The sequence below is a fragment of the Triplophysa rosa genome, linkage group LG20 (genome assembly GCF_024868665.1).
Source record: "Triplophysa rosa linkage group LG20, Trosa_1v2, whole genome shotgun sequence".
NCBI classification, from domain to species: domain Eukaryota; kingdom Metazoa; phylum Chordata; class Actinopteri; order Cypriniformes; family Nemacheilidae; genus Triplophysa; species Triplophysa rosa.
In genome coordinates, this window is record NC_079909.1 from 7,008,055 (window position 1) to 7,029,791 (window position 21,737).

The following is a 21,737-nucleotide window of genomic DNA, read 5'->3' on the forward strand; positions in this document are numbered from 1 at the left end:
CACACATCAAACAAATTATAAAGCATTTCATCCATCTTAAAAACGTAAAAAATCAGCAACAGCCAGGAAGTCACAAATCATATATTAATTTCTTGTTGCTGGGTTATTATTATAGCATATTTGTTGGATTTAAAATGACATGTTGATGTTTTTAAATACTTTTTATTGTTAAATGCCCAACACAGAAAGGCAATGAGTTACATTAAGAAAAGAACACAAGGTAGGCTCAATGTCTTTTCTCCTTTAAAAAAATATATGTTAAACTTAGCCTAGGGTGAATATATAAACGAAAATAAATAAAAAATGTTTTACGCTTGTTTAGCGCACATTTACGGAGCCTCAATTCAAAACAATGAAACGCGGCGTCTTGAAGTACAAAACATATTCATTTGTGTAACTGTAACTCTCCAAAATCGATGCAATAAAAAAATTATAAAAATAATAAAGGAAACGAAATGTCTTAGCTTTACCATAAGTCTACAGCTACGGTTAGACCTGGTCCGTCATGTCCTTGCGCTGCGTGCGCTTGGAAAACCACATCGGTTTAGGACCAGAAAGGAGTAACTGGTCTGACGGCACAAAAAACTCTCTGTGATGGTGTTCGTTGCTCAACTGCATGTGTATTTGCTAGTGACTATGGAGATTGGTTGCCAGCCCAAAGTTCCCAAGCTGAAGTTCATTCGTTTATTTTTCGTACATATTTTTTTTTAAGATTTGTTTTTGCTGTTTTTGCCTTTAATTGTACAGCTATTGTTAGAGAGGACAGGAAGCGAAGTGGGAGAGAGAAGGGGGTGGGTTCGGGAAAGGACCATGAGATGGGAATCGAACCCTAGTCGCCCGATGCGCAACATGTTGGAGCACTGCCCACTAGGCTATTGGCTCCGACTATATTCGCATTTCTGAGCCCGTTTTGAATGACAGTAAATGGAGTCGAAGTGTCGATTCCATCAAATCCAAAAGTGGGAGTCGAGAATCAGAGTCGACTCCAAAAAACCCGGAACCGAACACCCCTAGTATACGAATATACATAAGAAAAATAAACTTGAATTAGGTTTTACATATTTATTAAATCATTCATTTAATACGTTGTTTTTCTTACCCTATTGGCAGATGGTTTAACTTCATTTTACAGAAAATAAGACTTAATATCTTTAGTAATTTTGTTTCTCAAGTAAATGTATCTGGATTTAGTTATTTGTAGATATTTGCAAAAGGAAACAAGACTAAGAATAATACTTAGAAGTTCAATTTTGCAGTGTGACAGAATTAGAAGATCTTCAGGAAATTAAGGATTAATGAATATCATCAACACAAGAAATACATTTCTCATTGGTTTTCTAAAAGTAATGACTAATCTCTCTCTCTCTCTCTCTCTGGGCATAAACTGAGCTCTTGTGATTTATTGCTCATTATCTATCTGTATCACTATAATAGCTTTGTCCTCTGTGCTTTTTTTGTTACTGAGATGATAAAAGGTTGTAAAATGTGCCACAGTAAGATTTATGTGTTTGTTTGTGTGTGTGTGTTTGTGTGCCAGTATGTCCTGACACTATATGAGGACATTGGGCTGGCACAGATACAAGCACCTCTCTGTATAATGCTTGAGACTAAAGGAACATGCTGCTCATCTGAACGCCTCTTAATGTGCTTGTAATGGGATAGAGGGCATGTGTAATTTCTAAACCTCAGAAGTTATTACTGTTGGAGGACCTGACTGGTCAGTAAAGGGTAAAAAGCGGAAGGTTTAAGATAAATCTCTGGGCTGCATGAGTCCCTGCGGTACGATTATGTGATGATTCAATGATGATTGCTTGTGCCGTTTGGTGGAAATGTCTGAATTTTTAGGATTTTCAAGGTGCTTTTGTGTGATTGTAAAGAGGATTTTATGACGAATGCTGTATTGATTACATTAGAGCGCTGTTATTATGTTTGTACATTTGGCAAATGCTGTTATTCAAAGCGACTTAACCCATGTTCACACTTGAAAGTTGACAAAGGCGTTTTTTTAGAAAAAAAAACGCTAGCAGCTGAACGCCATGACTTCGGAGTAGACATATGCCCGGTTAACCGAAAATATATATCACGTGATTTATGCACAACTTGTGAGTGAAGTACGGTAAAATGCTGCTGCATCCGAAAGCCAGAGGGCGCTCTCGTGCAGAAACTCCAAATACGCACTGCAGAAGAAGACCATAACACACGTAGTTCTAGGAAATGCCTAAGGACATGTTTTTATCACCGATCCTCAAGCCTCCTCAGGTATTTTTATGATAATAAAGTATATTTATAATGATCATGTTTGACGGGTGTTGCTTTTTCAAATGCACGTTATAAGCGACTCAAACTCGCACTGCTTTTAGATCGAGCAGCATTTCCTACTGATCCCAGAGCCGTGCTTCACGGACAAGCTACGCATCAATAAAATAAACGATACCTTGCATTATTGCAGCCAGCTCGGTTTCAGCAGGATTTGGTGGTAACCGCGGTTAACCGGGCACATGTCTACTTCGGAGGCAATGTCTGTGCACGAAGGCAGCCCAGAGAAACAGATAGGCAGCGTAACGGAAGTCTATTTGAATTATAAACAGAGAGCGTCTTTGCAATAACTAATCACATATTTAAAAACGACAATACTAATTTATCGTTAGAAATGCAATCAAAAGTTGTTGAAAGTGAAAATGACACTTGCAAGTATACAAAACTATGCTCCAACGGGCGTTTCGGCCGCCATGTTATTTTTTCGTGCTTGAGCCTTCTCGACCAATCACGTTCCTCGCATGTTGTTATGGAAACGGGTAGCTGTGAAAAAGGAGCTTGACGTAGGGCGTTTTTTTTCAGAAATGTTTTACTTCGGCAGAAAATGGCGATGGCGTTTAAAAAAGCACTCAGGACGGTTTTTAAAAACACGGTTTACTCCATAGGATTGTAATGTAAAACAGACGCTAGCAGCTTCGAAAAAGAAGTCAAGTCTGAACACGGCCTTAGAATGCATTTAAATTTAGCGTTTTTTGCATATTCCGGATACACGCTCCAAAAAATGAATTTCTTTGTATTTTTGTCTTGTTTTATACTACAAATGTCTCAAAATTCTAAAATGAAGATACATTTATTATATTATATAAGTAAAATTATGAAAACAAACCCCCCAAAAAATCTGCCAATGGGTGAAGAAAAATAAACTTGTATTAAGTTTTTAGTACTTTATTTACTGTAAGTTTTCAGTTCAATATTATTTTCTTACCAAGTAGAAACCATTACATTTTAATATTTCTTTTATTTACATTTTGTTAAAACAAGACTAAATATCTTTGGTCATTTTGTGTCTGGAGTAAATATATCTTGATTTGAGCATTAAGACATTTCTACTGGAAAACAAGACAAAAATACTACATAAAAAATCAATTTTTGCAATGTGATCGAGCCATTTTCGTGCCTCATGCATTACCGGTTAAGCAAAAAAAAAAATTGTTTTTGACTTTTGTCTTGCTAATAATATTGCACCTGTGTTTTTTGTCTTTGTAGTCCTGATAAAGAAAAGGGTTTAAAGAAGAGAGCCAAACTTCTTCCTCAGGAAAATGGTGAAAAAAGCGAGAATGAATTGAGCAGAGAAATTGTGGAGAGACGAGAAAATGGAGATGGGGATTCTGATAATGAACCTGAGGAGGTGAGAAATCAAGTTTCTTTCAATGGGGTTTATAGTGTTCATGCAAGTCTGGTGGGTATAACAGAGCAAGGACGTCAAACTGGATTTCATGCGTTGTTGCGTTATGTCATTACAATTCTAACACAACACAACATTTCCATTGATATCTGTTAAACATGAGCTTTATCTGTCCTACGCATGGTTTAGCAAATCTCCTCTTCGTCTCTTTCATTTCTCCAGGATGGCATGTATCCCCTTCAGGAGGACGACCAGGTGGAGAGCGGTTGTGATGAAGACGAAGAGGAGGAAGAGGAGAACCGCGAGGACGAAGAGTTCGACAGCGACGAGAGCCTGGTGGACTCGGACTCTGATTCAGAAGAGAAAGGTGCATTCTGGGATGCACTTGTTACAAATGTCCAATGAGCCTTTTGTATCACCTGACCCTGAACCTGTGACCCTTTGACCCCCCAGTGAACCTCCAGGCGGATCTGGCGGATCTGACGTGCGAGATCGAGATCAAGCAGAAACTCATAGACGAGCTGGAGAACAGCCAGCGACGGCTGCTCACGCTGAAGAACCGGTACGAGGAAAAACTCATTCTGCTTCAGAACAAGATCAGAGACACGCAGCTGGAGAGAGACCGTGTGCTGCAAAACCTCAGTGAGTTTTATATCTGTTTGTCGTGAGGGCTCCGTTTGGCGCGCAGAATGTCAACTTGTTCTCTTGTGTGTGAAAACAGTGTCCATGGAGAACTACACTGAAGAGAAGGCCAGTAAGATCAAATCAGACTACGAGAAGCGTCTGAAGGAGATGAACAGAGACCTGATGAAGCTGCAGGCCGCTCAGAAAGAACACGCTCGTCTGCTGAAGAACCAGGGACGCTATGAGAGAGAGCTGCAGAAACTGCAGTCTGAAGTGACGGAGATGAAGAAAGCCAAGGTGAGAGTAGGAGAGCTTCATATTTGGAGTTGTGCCGCCCCCTAGAGGCCTCGAGGTGGAACGGCAGCACGTTTCACTCACTGTGTCAGTCATTTCATCTGTAGGTGGCCCTGATGAAGCAGATGAAAGAAGAACAGCAGAGGAGGAGGATGATCGAGGCTAAGAGGAACAGAGAAATCGCACAGCTAAAGAAAGAACAGCGACGACAAGAGGTTTGACTTGAATTGACAGTCAAGGCTACTAGTTGCATCCTCGTCAGTTTTGACAGAACGCTAAACTCTGGTCTTTCTCTATCAGTATCAGATTCGTTCTTTGGAGTCTCAGAAGCGTCAACAGGAGATGGTGCTGAAAAGAAAAACGCAGGAAGTGACAGCGCTGAGGCGGCTGGCCAAGCCCATGTCAGAGCGTGTGGCGGGACGGGTGACTCGCAGACTCACCAGCGTGGACTCTGGAGTAGAGCTTTTTGCAAGCACGACCACGACTTCCACTGAACCCGAATCTACACGCTCAGTGTCCAGCATCATACGCCAGTGGAACACCAAACTCGATGGATACCTGGGAGAGAATGACAACCATGGGAGTGCGGGAAAAATGGCAAGGTCAGCAAGTTACCATACATTTGAATAACACACAAATCTAATGATGAGATTAGGAGCGTCCAGCGTTTCCCATACAATGCATTTACTTGGGCGGTCCGCCCAGGTATATTTATGGCCGCCCAAGTATATTTGGCGTCCAAAAAAAAAGTATCCATCCGTGCTAATGACTGTATCTGTGATCGAATAACTAGTGGATAAACAGCTCTCCTTCCTGACTTGTTTGGTGCGAGTCAGCGCATGTGAGCGTTCATATTTCTCGCGGAGCGGAGAGCGCCTTTCTGAAAATTCTGCTCGCTCAATATACGCTCAGTCGCTCGCTCAGCCCTCTTGGTAATTAACTTTTTTGCTGCTGGATTAGGGTACGATCACACAGAACGCGCTTTTCATGTACGAAAACGCGAGGCGCGCCGCGCTGCTCTTTTAAAAGAGTCACCAAAAGAGCAGCGTTTTTTTTGTATGTTGCTAGGTAACCCGAAACAGCCACAACAAGTTTCTCCTCCATGTCTCCAGGCGTTCCGAGCATCTGTAAACTTCCGTTGCCACAAGGAAAGCCCCGCCTCTTCACTCGTTCGATTGGACAATGGAAAAAAGCGCACATGACGTCAAGCGTTTTTCTGCTCAGCGTTGATTTTTTTTCAACTTCGGGCGCTCGGAGCGCTCCGCGTAAAACGCGAGGAGCCCGGCGTGCATAAGCAGCGCGCAAAACGCTCCCTTGAAACAATTCAAAAGAGTCGCGTCTCGCAACAAAAGGTGCGTTCTGTCTGATCAGGCCCTTATTGTCCCATGTACACTGCATGAGCCTGAAGCCTGAATAATAGCACAACGGCAACGGCATGCGTCAACTACAAACACCTCGTCCATTTGCGGAGGAGGTTTGATACAGGCTCATTTCAGTTAAAAACATTATAACATTTATATTTATCTCTCTTAAGAAGAGTTTGTGTCACTTACCCAATGTAGCAGTTGCTTTTCTGAAATAATACCTGAATAAACCTCCGGCCTCGGCCGACAAATGTGATCTCCGGAGGACGCATGCAGCCTTCGAAGACGCAGCTACTTTGTCCAAGTTTCTAAAAGTACATTCTAAAGTGCTGTAACGATTGAGGTTTGACGTTTTAAGACCGCATTTCCTCTTGTTTTGGTCTATTTTTCTTTAGAGCCTGTTTCTTTTATTAACCCCAGTAATAATAAAGGTGTCCATAGTGCATTTAATCTTTTGTGCTTTTATTTTGAATGTTGCACTATGGCAGCTATATGTTCACGGAAATAAAGTAACGAAAATCAAATATACTTTATCAGTTATGATACATTTACTCTTTAGGCACTCTTTAAATAAAAAATGACTAAAAATATTGTCTGTAATGTCACAGAATGTCAAAGAAGCGTTCGTAATACAGCAACACATTGTGGAGAAAGGGCAAACAGCATATAGCCGCTCTTTCATGTAGATGTACTGTATTGTGATTTTGTCCGATGATGTTGCGTTTATAAATCAGGATTTTATCAGCGGTTAAAGTGACTGCTGGTGGCATCCCATTGTAAAATACAGTATAATGTGACAGATCAGAGAGTGGAAGAAAAACAGATAAGTGCTAACAGTAGCATGACGTGATGATGTCACAAATATGCTAATTAGTTTGTGACATCTCCAGCGCCACGCGTATGTTAAAATCCTATGGGAAACACTGGGAGCGTCAAAGTTGGATTTCAGCTATTCATTTGTCTATTTCAATTTTTGATGGCTTTACTCAGTCAGTATTAAAGATATTAAGATTATATTTTCACAGAATTTTCTATGTAAGATGGTTGTATGTAATAAACATTAAATCACAAAAATTACTTTGAACATCTGTATCAAAGCGTTTTTTTATATTGATGTAATCAAGGCCATAGAGGTAGAGAATATTACTGACCAATTTACTGCTGTCTAATCCAAGTAAATCAAGTCCCATTGCATATTATTTCTCGATGAATATTCAGTTTTGCTCAGAAATGTGTCATTCTAAAATCCTTTCAATCCTGTTTTATGTTGATTTTTAAATGGCTCATTTACAGGCTAAGACAAATGTTCTTTAGTATTTTTCTTAGTCTTGGTCTATTGGGTTCTGTTTACATTATGTGTAGATTGTACTTTCTCATTTCTACGTTTTTATTTTTTAGCAGCAGGAAGAAATTCCAAAGGAAGAGTACAAGCCCTGGTTTCTCAAAATCAGCCCGACAGAAGTGGGTAGCTCTGGAGAGAAGAATCATGGACATTGTGATGCAACGAATGACCATCACCAATGTGGAAGCTGATATGGATCGATTGATCAAGGTGACAGACTTTTTTCTTCATAAAATTCAAATTTTACAGATGTTTTTGTGTGGGGGACCAAACCTGAATTGAATTGAATAAAAAAATGTGTTTTTCGTATGGGGGACCAAACCTGCAGAAAATAAATAAATATGTAAAATTAAATATAAATGCACAGATAAACCGGTAGATAAAAATACAAGGTAATCAAAGAAAAATAATACTAAAAAATGTTTTATTAAATTTACTTTATTTTTGTATGTTTTATTGAGTCCTTTATTTTCATATGCCTCCCAATTTTATTTTCTGCAAGTTTGGTTTTTCATTGTGTGTATATGAGGTCAATAATTCCTAGATACTCAACAGTCAGAAAGATCTTTGAACTAGGCGTTGTTCTTGACTTGAGTAACAGTATGTTGTCATTTATTTCTTCCTGTGTCCTTCAGAAACGTGAAGAGCTGTCCGTGCAGCAGGAGGCGCTGTTGCGTAAGAGAGAGAAGTTACTGAACGAGAGCTTCAGAGAGGAAGAGGAGGAGAGACTCCTTCAGGAGATGAATGAGGAGATTGAGGTTCTCAATGCCAACATTGACTACATCAGTGACAGTCTGTCAGACTGCCAGGCCACCATCGTACAGATCGAGGAGACCAAGGTAAAGATCACCCCGCATGCATTTTACAATATTTATTATAATAAAATATTATATTATAATAAAAGTTGACTTGTGTCTTGTGTGTGAAATGGAAATGGCTCAATTTGCACATAAGTAGTCTCAGATTCAAATGGCCTTCTCACAATCTGTCCACAGTTTAATATCCATCTTTAATCCGATATCAACATTGCACATAAAACTGGAAAGCCCTTTCTCAGAAAACCTTTAATCTAATTAGTTGTTTTTAAGTGAGCGGCTCTTAGCTAAACGTTTTAATTTTGATGAGATCTCGTGCATGTTTCCTGTAGGATGAGCTGGATTCTGTGGACACGTCAGTGGTCATCAGCTCGTGCTCACTGGCTGAAGCTCGGTCTTTACTAGATTACTTCCTCAAAGCCTCCATTGACAAGGTGAGTCCAGACAGTAGTCTTTCAGTCTTTCTTTAAATAAGAAAGAGAATGTACTAAAATAACACATGCAATTTATGTGCGTTCAGGGCTTGCAGGTTGCTCAGAAAGAGTCTCAGATTCGACTCTTGGAGGGTCAGTTACGGCAGACGGATGTGATTGGCTCCTCCCAAAATCACATGATCCTGGATGCTCTGAGAGAAAAGGCAGAATGTATCCCTGAATTACAGGCCCTAATTCACAATGTCCAACAGGGTAATTATTTATTCACAAAAAGAGCTCACCACATTTTGAGTGTTTTAAGACTTCTTCACAGACCGCATTTTTAAGAACCTGTCTAAATCACAAATTAAACAACTGTCAAGAAAGAAAGAAAGAAAGGTCAAGAAACAAAGGTCAAGAAAGAAAGAAAGAAAGAAAGAAAGGTCAAGAAAGAAAGAAAGAAAGAAAGAAAGAAAGGTCAAGAAAGAACGAGAAAGAAACAAAGGTCAAGAAAGAAAGAGAGAAAGAAAGAAAGAGGCTATTGGTGGCACAGGTGGCTTTAAGATTTATATTAGACTGTAAACCTTCAACTCATTATTGCATTTTGTATGACAGAGTTGCTTTTCCTTCTTTGTCCTTTAGAAAGATATGTGAATATTACCCAGAATTATTTAACCAGAATATTTTATATAAAAAAATTAATAAATCAAGAAAGTTTGAAAAATGTCTATGAACATCATATAGCGCAGCTGGGAAAATGTCTGGTTTCATTTCTTTTATCTGTATATTTCTCCATTTTAGTTTCTCTACTTTTTATTGTACATACTGGTGTTACATTCATTCAGTTGAACCAGACAGTCTTTTTGTTTATGGCAATACCTTTTTTAAAAGTACCTTTCATCTTGCTGTTAAAAAGTAATTTCTGTAATTTTTTCTTTTTTGTATGCAGAGAACGGCTATGCAAGCACAGATGAAGAGGCGTCTGAGTTAAGTCAGGCATCAGAGAGCTGGTATGAATTGCATCCACATACACGCGCACGCAGTTTCATAACCTGAACAAATCTATCAGTTTTAACCTAAACATTACATTTGTTCGTCCGTAGTTTCCCTCAAATGAAGTTGTCTGCCAGTCAAGATGACATTAAAAGAAAGGTAAAGCTCATTCTCTTGCCTTTGTTCTTGGAAAGAGCCCTTCCTCACTTCTGTGTGTTAACAGAATAACCACCAGGTGGCGATGTTGCATTGTGTTTATATATTTATCACGTGTTCACAGGTTGAGCCTCGACTCTCTGTACAAATGAAGGCGGTGTCTGCCGAGTACCTAGGACCCATTCTGGACCCCACCACCAAGAACATCACCAAGTCACTGGCGTCCCTCTCAGAGATCCACGAGAACGGCCTGCTCCTTAAAGAGCTGTATTCTAGGGAGCTGGTGACACGAACCATCTGCCTCCCGGTTAGAGGACACACTTTGTGAGTGCCACCAGTACTCAGTTTAACAGGACTGATGTTTAGTCTTTGTATAAGAATCTGGATTCTTATAAATAATCTGTTGTTTGAAACGTAATGTTTTGTGTGTTTGATTCAGCCCAAGGCAGTCCAGAGGGTCAGACACATCTCCGTTAACAAGGAGGCAGTCTTATGACCGAGGACAGCCATACAGGTAACTGTATCACCTACCACGTTCACAATGGAGTGCACTCTTTGCTCCCATCTAAAGAGCTGTTGTGTCTTTTGTTATCTCAGAAGTCCTGATGTCGGATACACCCCTCCCTCATCACCTCCTCTCCGAACACGGAACGACCGCAACGTGTTTTCCCGCCTGACCAGCAACCAGAGTCAGGGCTCGGCGCTCGACAAGTAAGTTGATCACACATGCACATCTGTCTTGTGATGTAAGAAACTTCGACCAATCCTGCTCCTGAAGGGCCAATGTTTTATGTCACCACACTGACCGTATGCTAGTTTGCATTCTCCCACATCTTCCCGAGTTTTATTTAGCTGTTTCCCCCTTCCACCCAATTAGTTTTCTTCCTCCTTTGGCTATAAAAAAACTCCTTTGCTTTCTATCAGGTCAGGTGGCTTTGATTATTATAAGCATTATTAACCCAGCAAGTCAGTAGCGCTGCGATTTAACCCTGCGTGTGCCGCAGGCATTATTGATTTCTAATTGCAGTGGAATGGTTAGTATAACTCAAAGCAGACAGCAGAAGCTACGGCGAGTTGTTCAGCTCCTGCGAATTCTCATTATAACACCACAAGTGGGCACATTAGGGTAGGATAACCAATTATTCCACCCTCTGAAGATGGGTTTTGTTTGCACTTTCTTTTCATAATTGAATCAGCAGTCTCTGATATTGCCATAGAGATCTAAATTGGTCATTTGATGCGCCTGTCAGGGATTTATCTCATTATTTCTCCAGCTCCTTGAATATTGCACACTCGGAGAGATCGTGTGTGTGTGGATGAGTGTGGGATAGTGCACATAGCGTAGCACACTACAGTTTTCTTAATGTAATTTCAACCAAGCCATCCCATTCTTCAGTTCTGTGTGTTTTTGTGTTCTGTCTATCGACCATGTTTAGCATGGTTGTTTTGTGTTCAACATAGTTAGTGGGAATTACACCTGGTTTGAGTCACATGACCATAGCATTGCAAAAAATTTAATTAAAATATTTAATTAAAATAGCAATGTACAACCATGATCAGAAACGATTAATTGGTCAGAAAAGTCACATTGATTTAAATCGACTTAGCAACCAACCAGAACACCCTAGCAACAAGGTAATAACTTTCTGGAACACCTTAGAAACTGCACCAAAATGTCCTTCCGATTACTGACATCATTATAACATAGTGGCTTTAGCTAGAGTAATTTTCTTTCTGGAAATGTGTTCGTGGAACAATTTTGTTTATATTTTTTAATTACGTTTTTGAGGAATTAACTTTATTTTTAAATTGTGTCAATGAATGTCCCCTTCTTTGTTAAAGTCCCTGTGAAATGAAAAATTACTATTCCTATTTTCTTCATGGAATATTGCAGTGTTTATTATAAATGGTTTATTAGTGCGTGTCATTCTCTTTTTATAATTCGTGTGCCCTCATAATCTTCAATTAAAGATGGTGTAACATGCTATTTCATGCATTCTGACTTCTTTACACTGTTAAACGTGCTGGCTTCTCATGTTTAACATGGTCAACTTGTTAAAAAACGAGTTGGACGTATGACGTAGTATTTCTGTGCTTGATACACTCCCCCAGCACTCCAACTTGTTTCGGAAAGTTTTTTATAAGTCTATTCCTTTTATTGGGTAATTCTCCTGGAAAAGCACGGCAAGGCGAAAGAAATAGCCCGCCCACGCACCAACCGACGAGCGATATCAGAAAAACCCGCTTATCAAGATTGGTTGCGCTGCGTCAAGATCGGCTGCACTGTGGGCCTGCAGCTGCAGCTCGTTACTCTTGCGATAGTGAGAGAAGTCAGTAGTTTGTTTGTTCACGGCATTTCAGTGATGGATGTTATATAAACGGTGGATATAACGCTGGATTTGGAGATCGTTTGAAACTGATAGATGGAGCGGTCCCAGCGCTAAAAGATATGCCGGACATGAACCGCACGAGGTAAGTCAAACTAGGTCATATGTCTGTGTTTTGTTGGCAATTCGCATGTTCGTGCATAATGTAAAAAACACGAAGGGATTAATGCGATGATGTGTTGTGTGCTCGTGCTGTAGTTCCGTCCCCCCTGCCTGTCTCCAGCAGCTCGTGTTTTTCCAAAATGATCAAACAGCTGTATCTCTCTTTTATAAATTTTAACAAACTAAATACTCTTCGAAGATACGAAGTATGCAATACTACTGTATAGGTACTCAAGATTAATATGAGATTTGCAGAAACTGCCTGTTACCCCATCTTTAAAATCGGAAAATGCAATTCCGCCCTCTAGTAGCGATTCTTCTCCAATGACGTCGGTTAGACCAGGGGTTCTCAACCTTTTTGACTCCAAGGCCCTCCACTGTATTTTACAATGTTCAAAGGCCCCCCTCCCGCTCACAAAAACTCAAAATTCCTACCCAATAAAATATTTCGGAGCTTGATATTAACGGGAAGAGTGTTTATCCTGTATAAAAATGGACAAATAAAAAGAAATATATAGTTTTTTAGTTTTTCTAAAATTTATTTCAATGCTCATTTTGTCTAATTTTAAATTATCAGTCATCCTGAGGCCCCCTTGGAAGTAAGCTGGGACCCCTTTTGGGCCACGGCCCCCTTGTTGAGAACCACTGAGTTAGACAGCTTGGGTCGAGCATCTGTTAACTCCTCCCCTCCAATTGCTGCCAGTTCCATTTTAAAATGCAAGGGCTGTTTTTATACATCCAATCAAATCGCAATAGAAACCACAAGCCACCCCACTATTTTTCTCATTAGATATTCTGTTTCACTCGGAAATGCGTCAGAATATGAGTAAAAACGATCAAAACTTCCAGTTCACAGAGATTTAAAAAAATTAATTGCATTCGTTCACATGACTGTTCGCGGCTACATAAATGAATGATCTCAACTCATCTCTGTGTCTCTAAGCTTTCTATATGATCTGAGCTTAATGATTTTTGTCTATGAGGCTCATCTCTAATGATTGGTCAGATTTGATGAGGTTAGAATCTTGACAACCTTTCAGTCTTCTCTTGAGTTAGCGCAAAATAACACAACCGGACAGCAGACGTGAGACATTCACACAGGCCAGTATTAATAGACCTTCATCAACAGTTAAATTGGTGTTAATGTCACAGAGACACCGAACCAAACTGTCCTGTCAATTGGTCACTCGCCGATGAATCCATTTCTCAAACAATTATCTGTGTGTCTAAAAAACCTTCAGAACCCGAATTATGAAGAAGTAATGATGTTTGACACTTCATTAACATCTCAGAGGGACTGCCAGCAGTTCATAATGTTATTCTTTTCACTGTTAAAACCTTGCTTTCCCTTCATTAAACGCCACCGCACGTAGAAAATGCAGACTGAAGATCGGTGGGCCTGACCCTTATTACCGGCCTATGCGAATCCGTTCCTGTACTGAATGAGAAAGAAGCCCATGCGACCCATAATCCTTTTCTGCAGTTGTACCTGATCTTGGATTGATAAAGCCAAATGGATTTTACAGGAGAATGCCCGGTAACATTTGGTAATCGAAAGACTGATATGAAATTAAAGGAAAGTTTAGGGTTTAGTATATGTTAAACTCTATCGACAGTATCAGGGGCGTGAAAGTAGCACATTATGGAAAATCACTTTAACCCATCCCTCAGGAAGTCTATGAGGCAAGACATTACAAAGAGATTCAAACTAATTTCATAAAGCTTTATTTTTGTTTATTTGCCTCTGTACAAAACTGTGGTTTTTGAGCTGTGAAGTTGTCCGAATCAGCATTTTTAGTAGTGGAAGAACTGTTAAAGCAGATTAACTTCTTGTTTTACATAATTCCTGTGGAGTTTGCTGCATGTAGATATTACTTTGTAAATAGTTATGTCTTTTCGGCATATATTGTGTAAAAGTGACAGGGTTTACCACCCTTACATGTTACTGACAGAGTTCAGTGATTGAATGTCAATATTCATCCTGATGCAACGCCGTGCCCCATAGACCTCCATTGCAACTACACTACTGTAAACATGAGTCTAAATGACCTCCTGTCATCACAGATGTGTTTTCTGTCACAGATGCTGTCGATAGAGCTCAAAGCTAGACATTTTTGTTATATAGAGTATCTTCAGAGGTGTATAAAGACCTTACATAATGAAGCGTTATGTTTTTATTAGCTTAGAATGAGCTATTTCTATCTACATGCACATGGACTGGGCCATGTTGTTTCTACAGTAGCCCTAAATGGTCAAACTGCGCTACAGAGCACATTTCCTAAATATGTTATCTCCTTCAGCAAAGAAGCGAAAACGTGATGACATCTTAGTCCTGTGTCATGCACCGTAGTGCTTTGAATGGGAGGGGTGGAGTGAGCCATTGGTTGCAATTCACAACCTCACCACTAGATGCCGCTAAATTTTTAAGCACCTAAACTGTTTTCCTTAAAACCACAATTTCAATGCGTTTTTGATAAATGTATGTACGTTTTATCATGTACATCATTGTAATACAGTATGTTGTTATTTTGCATACATTTTTTTTGCTTTTTGTATCCATCGCATCTCGCACGTTTCGTGGAAATCATCCAATTTAATATAATACTGTAGCATTTAGTATAATGTGTGCTTGATGTCTGCTGTGTCCACTAAAGGCTTTGAATACTCCACTAGTTTGTATATTGTCTCTGTAAATAGTCAAAGCCATTTAGCCTAGTGTTATAGCGTTGTCATCATTTCAATAGGAGATGCTGCCTGGATGAAATGTGTATTGATGATGTGTCTCACTAAAACACCAGCCTGTATTATGAGAGTCATGTTTTCTTTCTCAATAAAAATACCTCGAGTGAATTGAGACATGAAGTATTCATTAAGACAATCACAACAGAGCTGTAGAAATACATCAGTGTTGACCGTTTGTAAGTTTGGAGTGGGCTCTTCCTGAGCCTTTTACCAGTAACCCCCATCCAATGAACTCTGCATAACCCCTCCTGCTAACTCCTCCCCTTTTGCTCCTGACCCGCCCCCTCTCTGATGCCTGCTTCCTGGAAGGCTCCTCTTCCACTCTGTGTTCTACTCACTCTTCCCACCTTCCCCTAACCCAACTGCCGTTCTGCCCTTTAGGTCGGATGACAGCGACTCCTCTCTCTCGGAGGTGCTCAGGTAGAGATCTCTGTCTGTCATTCTGTTTCCTGTGGCCCTGCCCGGCCACGCCCCTTGGGGCGCGGTCACGGCGCGGGCGTGCATGTCCCCTTTCCATTTGCGTGCAGTGCTGTGAACTACGTGAGAACTGAACGAACCTTACGGACCGACGTATGGACTGATTTAATAGCTTGAACGATTTTGAGGTTCAGAGGAAGGAAACCAGTCTTGGAAATTGAACTTTTGATCTGAATGTACTTTTAAATGTCAGCTTATGACACAAAATCATTGGATTGATTTGTTTCCTGCGGAGCTGTTGGGCAAGCCCTATTAAAATCTCATCTAAAGGTGGCAGCCCACTAGTCGACTCCAAACAACACTGTTTTGGTTGTGGTCACGTCTACCAGCTGTTTTTGCAGAAATCATGGCCTCATTTTTTGAACCAAAAAACTACCTCTGATATTTTGTAGGGCTGTCAAACGATTAATCGCATCCAGAATAAAAGTTTGTGTTTACAAAATATATGTCTGTGTACTGTGCATATTCACTTTATGTTTATAAAAACATAATGTGTATATATATATTTATTGCATATATTTATATGTATACAGAAAAATGAAAAAAAAGTACAATTTAAATTATTGGTAAATACAAAGAAATACATGTAAATATTTCCTAAAAATGTATACATGTGTTTATAAATACAAAATTAATATGCACAGTACACAGACATATATTATGTAAACACAAACTTTTATTCTGGATACGATTTAATCGTGATTAATCGTTTGACAGCCCTAATATACTCGCCGTCTAAAGTGTATGTAATTTTTGGGATCGTAGCAAAAAAGTATTTAATTTTTCAGATCGTAGCAGATTATATACAAATGATTGTGCATCTATTTATGTGACTCTCTGATTTTCGAAGTACTATGTAAACAAAGCTTACGACTGAAATCGACTGGAAAATCGACTAGTGAGATGCCAGCCTAACTTGTTAACATGTCTAACAAGTGTTAAACCAGTTATCTCAATCATTTTTACTTGTGATTTCTCCTGGTCTTTGTTAAAAAGGCGGCAAAAATTGCCTGACAAACCCCACAGTTTCAATTTTCTGTGTTCCAATACAGCGACACTGCGATTTCTCTCCACCTCTGCTTGTCCTATTATCCTGACAGCATGATTACATTTTTCTCGTTTCTTTCGAATGTTCTTGTTATCCCATTAGAAACTAATGGCTCCGTGATGGAACATGGAGTGCTCGGCCCCAAATTTCCAGCGAGATTCTAATCTGTTTAAGGGCAGAAATCGCAGACAGCTGGTTTAACTTGTCAGCAGATAATCAACTATTTCCCAAATGCAACAAAACAGCATGATGATAGACTTCACGCTATGATGTTTTAGTTCTGTATCTGTGAAGCGGTTTTAGAATACATTGTTTTTTTTCTCAGATTAACACTCTTTGATCTACATAAAGCTGAATGAGTCGGTAGGGAAGGCTTTTATTCTTTGAAGCCCAGTGGTCCGCTCTAAATCCCGCTATGGGAACGGTCCGATAAGGTTCATTCATAACAACTCCCCTCTTGGTTTATCCATGAAACGCACAAAACGCTCCGTATCCTGAAAACAGTATTTACCCCCCACCTCTCCCTTCACATGTTTGATATTTTTCTTGTGCATCTGTTGTCTTTGCTTCCATCCCAGTTGAACGGTGCAGAACTTTGAGCTCACTCCTCATTTGCTTATGTGCTGCATGACGGTTTGGTTTTTAGAAGATCATCATTTCCTTGTTTTTGAAATTTGCTCTTGCTGTTTGTTGTAATGTGTGTGGTTTTCACACTTGTGAAAATGAGTGTTTTAAAGCTTTTTGTTGATGTTTCAGGGCTTGCATGTTGTGTTTTTGGCTGTGATTGTATAGGATGTTGTTTTTGGTGTGTCACGGTAATCTTCACATGCCGCATGGCACAGCACCCTGAGTTTGTGTGATTGACATTCACAATGAGAAATAACACTGCAAGCATTTTTCATTTATTTCCTTCTTAAATGACACTCAAGTTCTCTTGTAATACTTCACTTCACTGCTCAAATGAGCAAAAAATCATGCTGTGGATAAATGATGTGGTGTTTTTTTATAGATGCCTGCTGAAGCATCAGTGTTGTTCATATTTAAAGTGACCTATTAGTCAGATATGGTGACCCATACCTGAAATGTGACCTCTGACCTTAAACCCATCCAGAGAGTAGTGAACACACTTACAGCAAGTCGTGAACACGCGTACACCCGGAGCAGTGGGCAGCTATCACTGCAGCGCCCAGGGAGCAAGTAGGGGTAAGGTGCCTTGCTCAAGGGCACCTCAGTCGTTACCCGCCGGCCCTGGGAATTGAACCGGCAAACTTCTGGTCACGAGTCCGACTCTCTAACCATTAGGCCACGACTGCCCCATATTTGTAATTCATTGTGAATGACACGAGGGTGAATAAATAATGATAGAATATATGTGCCTTTTAGTAGGAAGGGGAACCGTGAGCTCTATTCCGGGACCAGATTATCTCAGACATGGTGGCATCTTCTTTCAATTTGTGCCAGTTAGCAGTCACCCTGAACGGCTTACCAACCACATAAAAATACATCCTGGAAACCACCCAGTTTACTATTACATCATAGCGATGTGTTTTGCATTGCAGAGCACAACATCAAAAGTAAAATGCTTTTTGAATTCAGCTTTCGTCAAATCCTTTTTCTATGTAGCTTGCAAGTCAATATTTCTTCCTCAGTTCACACAGACATAAGCTCTTTTACAAATGCTAACATTTAAACTCTTCACACCATGTTAGTATTGAGCCCCGATCGCCATCGGTTCACTGGGCCCCCCTGGAGTCCCCCCCCTTTAGCGAGCACAAATGTGCAAACAGCCGCCTCCCGCGTTTCATCTGTACTCAGAGAGCCGAGATGTCCCAGTTTCCTCTTTAATCAGCCATCCTCTTGTCACCACGGCGCGACTGTGCCTGCACAGAGGCTTTGACAGCTCCACCATCATTAGAACTTCACAGATGCCGAGCCGGACAGCGGCAGCTCTCGGCCCACAAGAGACCAATTTCCCTTCATCCCAAACTCCAGCTTCATTTCCGTCTCGCTCGGCCGGCAGCAAAGAGTGTTCCGAGACTGGGCCGGTCGAGAACGCTGTCAGCCTGAGAGAGGAAGAGCCTCATTATTTTTTTAGGGGAGGGGAAGGCTTGTTTAGCCCTGCCAGGTTGCCAATGTATGTGGGCTAATTGGCAGGCGCAACCGTAGTCGCGAAGCTTTCGGGCGGATGAAATTGACACCAAACAGAAGGTGGTTTTTGGAAAGTGACGCCTACTTTGTTTGCTTGCAGGATTATTTTCACCTATTTACTCAAAGAAAGGATTTTTCCCGCTTCCAGGAGGGGTCACTACTGAGATGACCCCCCTGCGATTTTGACAGACATATTGCATCCTCCGCTCCTCGCAACAGGGGAACATGGGAAAATAAGACGGAAATAAGACAAGAAATGAGAAAGCAACCCTGCAGTCTCTTCACTTGTCACAGTCCCTTAAGTGTGTGAGTCCTTGAGAGAAGTTTTATTTCGCTTTTGCCGAAGTTCAGGAGCGGCGTATCGAAGAATCCTCTCCTCCATCAAAACAACATGTGTGTTCAAAATCTCTCCTGCAATAGAAACTCGCGTTTAGCCTGTGGCGGTGGTCCATCATAAATCTAAGCAGAAATTCGGCTTGCCAGCTGTCAGTGCATGTTACCTTCACTTGGCTCCTTGGTGCTTTTTACGATGGATGTGGAGATTGAGTTTTTCAATCGTACGCCGCCTTCTCTGCGCTATTGTTATGGGATTTAGGAGAGGCTAATGGATGGTGTCCATGACGGGGCGTTGCTCACCCCTGAATTGTGATGTGAATGATCGTGACAGGTGTCGTGTGATGGTTATATGGTTATAGCAAGTCTGTCAGACCTTTAGACACGACTATGAAATGCTAACATCATAACACGAGAGACCCAAAAGTGTTGAGAGTAACCGTTCCATGCTCGCTTTTGTCAGGCCGCTGTCTCCATGACTGTTGGGTTGGATGACCTGATTCACAGTTTGACTGTGTTTTACCGGTTAAGGTTTGAAATGTCCTTAAGGAGCTGCTGGGAAAGTCTGTGCTTCCTAATTGGGACCATCTTACTCGCACACAAGCTGTCAAAGACGGCAACGTTCCGCTTGTCTCCAGCGAAGGGTCTTTTCAACTGTTATGTGGTTATAAATAAGTTGAAAAGTGCTCACGTCACTCTGCGTTCTCAGACATTCAAGGTTCCTCCTTCATTGCACGCAGGCTTGAGTCATGTACCTCCTGTTCTTCTCCATCATATGAACACAGAAATGTGCACATGGACTTTTATGTAGTCATAAGACATCCACAACTCTTTCTCTGAGATATGAGTAATAGTTAATAATATATTCATTATGGCAAGGAGAATGGATAACCCTGTCTAGAGTCCTAACACATCCATCAATCGCAGCCTTTGGGGATTTTAGGGATAAATGCTATGTCTTTACTGGACGGATAAAAGTGCTGATCACATTTCTGCAAGAGAGGCATATGGACATTGAAGATGAAAAACCGGATCCTCTTCATGTGGTACGCTGCTAAGTCAGCAAAGACCAAGCAAACATCTTTGAAATGCCAATTTAAGTATCTGAAACACCCCTCACACAGAGCTTGGCTTCAGTTCACGTCAGGTGGTTTCTCATTTAGGTATTCAGGTCTGTTTAAGGCGACAGTCACACTAGATCTCTTTATGCATGTAAGATTAGTTCAAAGCACATAGTAATAATGGCTAATAAGACTTGTTTTGAACATGTTTTTAATGAATAAATACTAATAAATATTATTACATTGACAATATTACCATTATAGGGATGCTCGATACCATTTTTTAAAAACCGACTACGAGTACCGATATTTTTTCTGGTTCTCTTCGATACCGATACCAGTATTTTTTTGTGTGAGGTGGCAATTTTCCAAGCACAACACACTGAAACTAAACACGTTATGAAAATGTTTTATGTGCTTTTCAGTCAGTTCTGTCACATGAGGTATCGGTCTTTGGGATCGGTGTATCTATATGAGTAGGAGTACATGAGCTTGGTATCGGGCCCGATACCAATACTGGGATCAGTGCATCCCTAATTTTCTAGAAACACTGCAAACCACATGGCATCATTTGTGTTTTATATAATCAGAAGTAGAGCTAGGTGATATGTTGCATATTAGATATTGAGAAAATTGTGTTGAATATTAGATAAAATGACTATCATGAATATTGATGATTTTTGTGCTAAAGACTGCACCAATAGACCGTTTCCAATAGACAAAAATGGCGACAGCAAGCACCACACAAAAGATACACGGATAGTGAATAAGTTGTTATATAAATCTGTAATATAGGGATGGTTTAGTTTTTACAGAAAACTATTTGCAAGTGGTGCAAGGCTTTATTGATATTTTTCCAAATTATGTATTATTTTTCAAATTGGAGCAAAGGAAAAATCAGCTCTTCACTCTAGTGCAAAAGCAAAGATATTGAGAGCATATTGAATATCGTAAAAATCTGGAAGTAGTTATCTGGAAATCAAAATGTAGTTATTGGATATCATATCGCTGCTGTCCTTCTGAAACCTCGTAACTCCATATTTTGTGATTTTTTTTGTTGTTGTTTGTTTGTTTTTTTGGGGGCGGGTTGTTTTTTAATTAAATCATTATTATTAGTCACTCTTTGTTTGTCACTGGGTTTTGCAAATATCTAACCAATAAAAAGTATTAAAAAGTGCTTGTCAACTTTTTAAATTATTAAATTATTTATTGTCAAAGTACAGTTTTTATTCCATTTCCTGATAAACATAAAAATTGGACATACGAGATTTCGATAGCACAGTACAGCGACGACAATTTAGCTATGTGGCCCAGATCTCGTCAAGATGTTTAGGTGTTTATGACCCCTATTGATCTTTACACTTCCGCAAAACACGAAATGTAAACGTCCACGTCTATGAATGGATGCGAATGAAACGCAGAGTCTAGTGTGACCGCCCCTTTACAGTTGCCTTTACATGAAAATCACGTTTTCTTTCCCTCCTGCTGCAGTGGTGGGATGCTATGACGGGACATAATTAGCACCTGCTCCATATATGGAGACTGTTCTATTGTTTCACTGACTTTTATCTGCACGGCTGACGGTCGTATCCCGGAAGACCCGCGGAGCTCCGAGAGGAAGACGCTTGGGAGACGACACGGCAGCCTGCTCGCGGGTGATGTAAATCACAGCCGGAGTCTGATAAAGCTAATTAAGTATCAGCACGTTGATAATGAACTTGAGAGGGAGTGGGTGGAGGTTGGGGGTCTGAAGTGTGCAGGGTTTGACAGCAGGATC

At 40.3% G+C, this 21,737-nt stretch overlaps 1 protein-coding gene across 10 annotated transcripts in view; it reads left to right on the plus strand.

The window, feature by feature from the left end:
* The window catches only part of kif21b (kinesin family member 21B), a 77,128-nt gene that overhangs the window by 41,271 nt on the left and 14,120 nt on the right, over nucleotides 1–21,737 (plus strand). For 3 of the 10 annotated variants that reach the window (XM_057361639.1, XM_057361644.1, XM_057361641.1), the window contains exons 12-27: nucleotides 3,523–3,664; nucleotides 3,884–4,028; nucleotides 4,115–4,303; nucleotides 4,383–4,582; nucleotides 4,687–4,794; nucleotides 4,880–5,181; nucleotides 7,342–7,495; nucleotides 7,921–8,124; nucleotides 8,433–8,534; nucleotides 8,621–8,786; nucleotides 9,463–9,523; nucleotides 9,617–9,665; nucleotides 9,787–9,986; nucleotides 10,102–10,176; nucleotides 10,260–10,373; nucleotides 15,275–15,313. In XM_057361639.1, the coding sequence (XP_057217622.1) occupies nucleotides 3,523–3,664; nucleotides 3,884–4,028; nucleotides 4,115–4,303; nucleotides 4,383–4,582; nucleotides 4,687–4,794; nucleotides 4,880–5,181; nucleotides 7,342–7,495; nucleotides 7,921–8,124; nucleotides 8,433–8,534; nucleotides 8,621–8,786; nucleotides 9,463–9,523; nucleotides 9,617–9,665; nucleotides 9,787–9,986; nucleotides 10,102–10,176; nucleotides 10,260–10,373; nucleotides 15,275–15,313 (2,250 nt within the window). The remainder of the gene's footprint in view (nucleotides 1–3,522; nucleotides 3,665–3,883; nucleotides 4,029–4,114; nucleotides 4,304–4,382; nucleotides 4,583–4,686; nucleotides 4,795–4,879; nucleotides 5,182–7,341; nucleotides 7,496–7,920; nucleotides 8,125–8,432; nucleotides 8,535–8,620; nucleotides 8,787–9,462; nucleotides 9,524–9,616; nucleotides 9,666–9,786; nucleotides 9,987–10,101; nucleotides 10,177–10,259; nucleotides 10,374–15,274; nucleotides 15,314–21,737) is intronic. The other 7 variants (XM_057361640.1, XM_057361642.1, XM_057361647.1 and 4 more) reach the window with 3 other exon arrangements.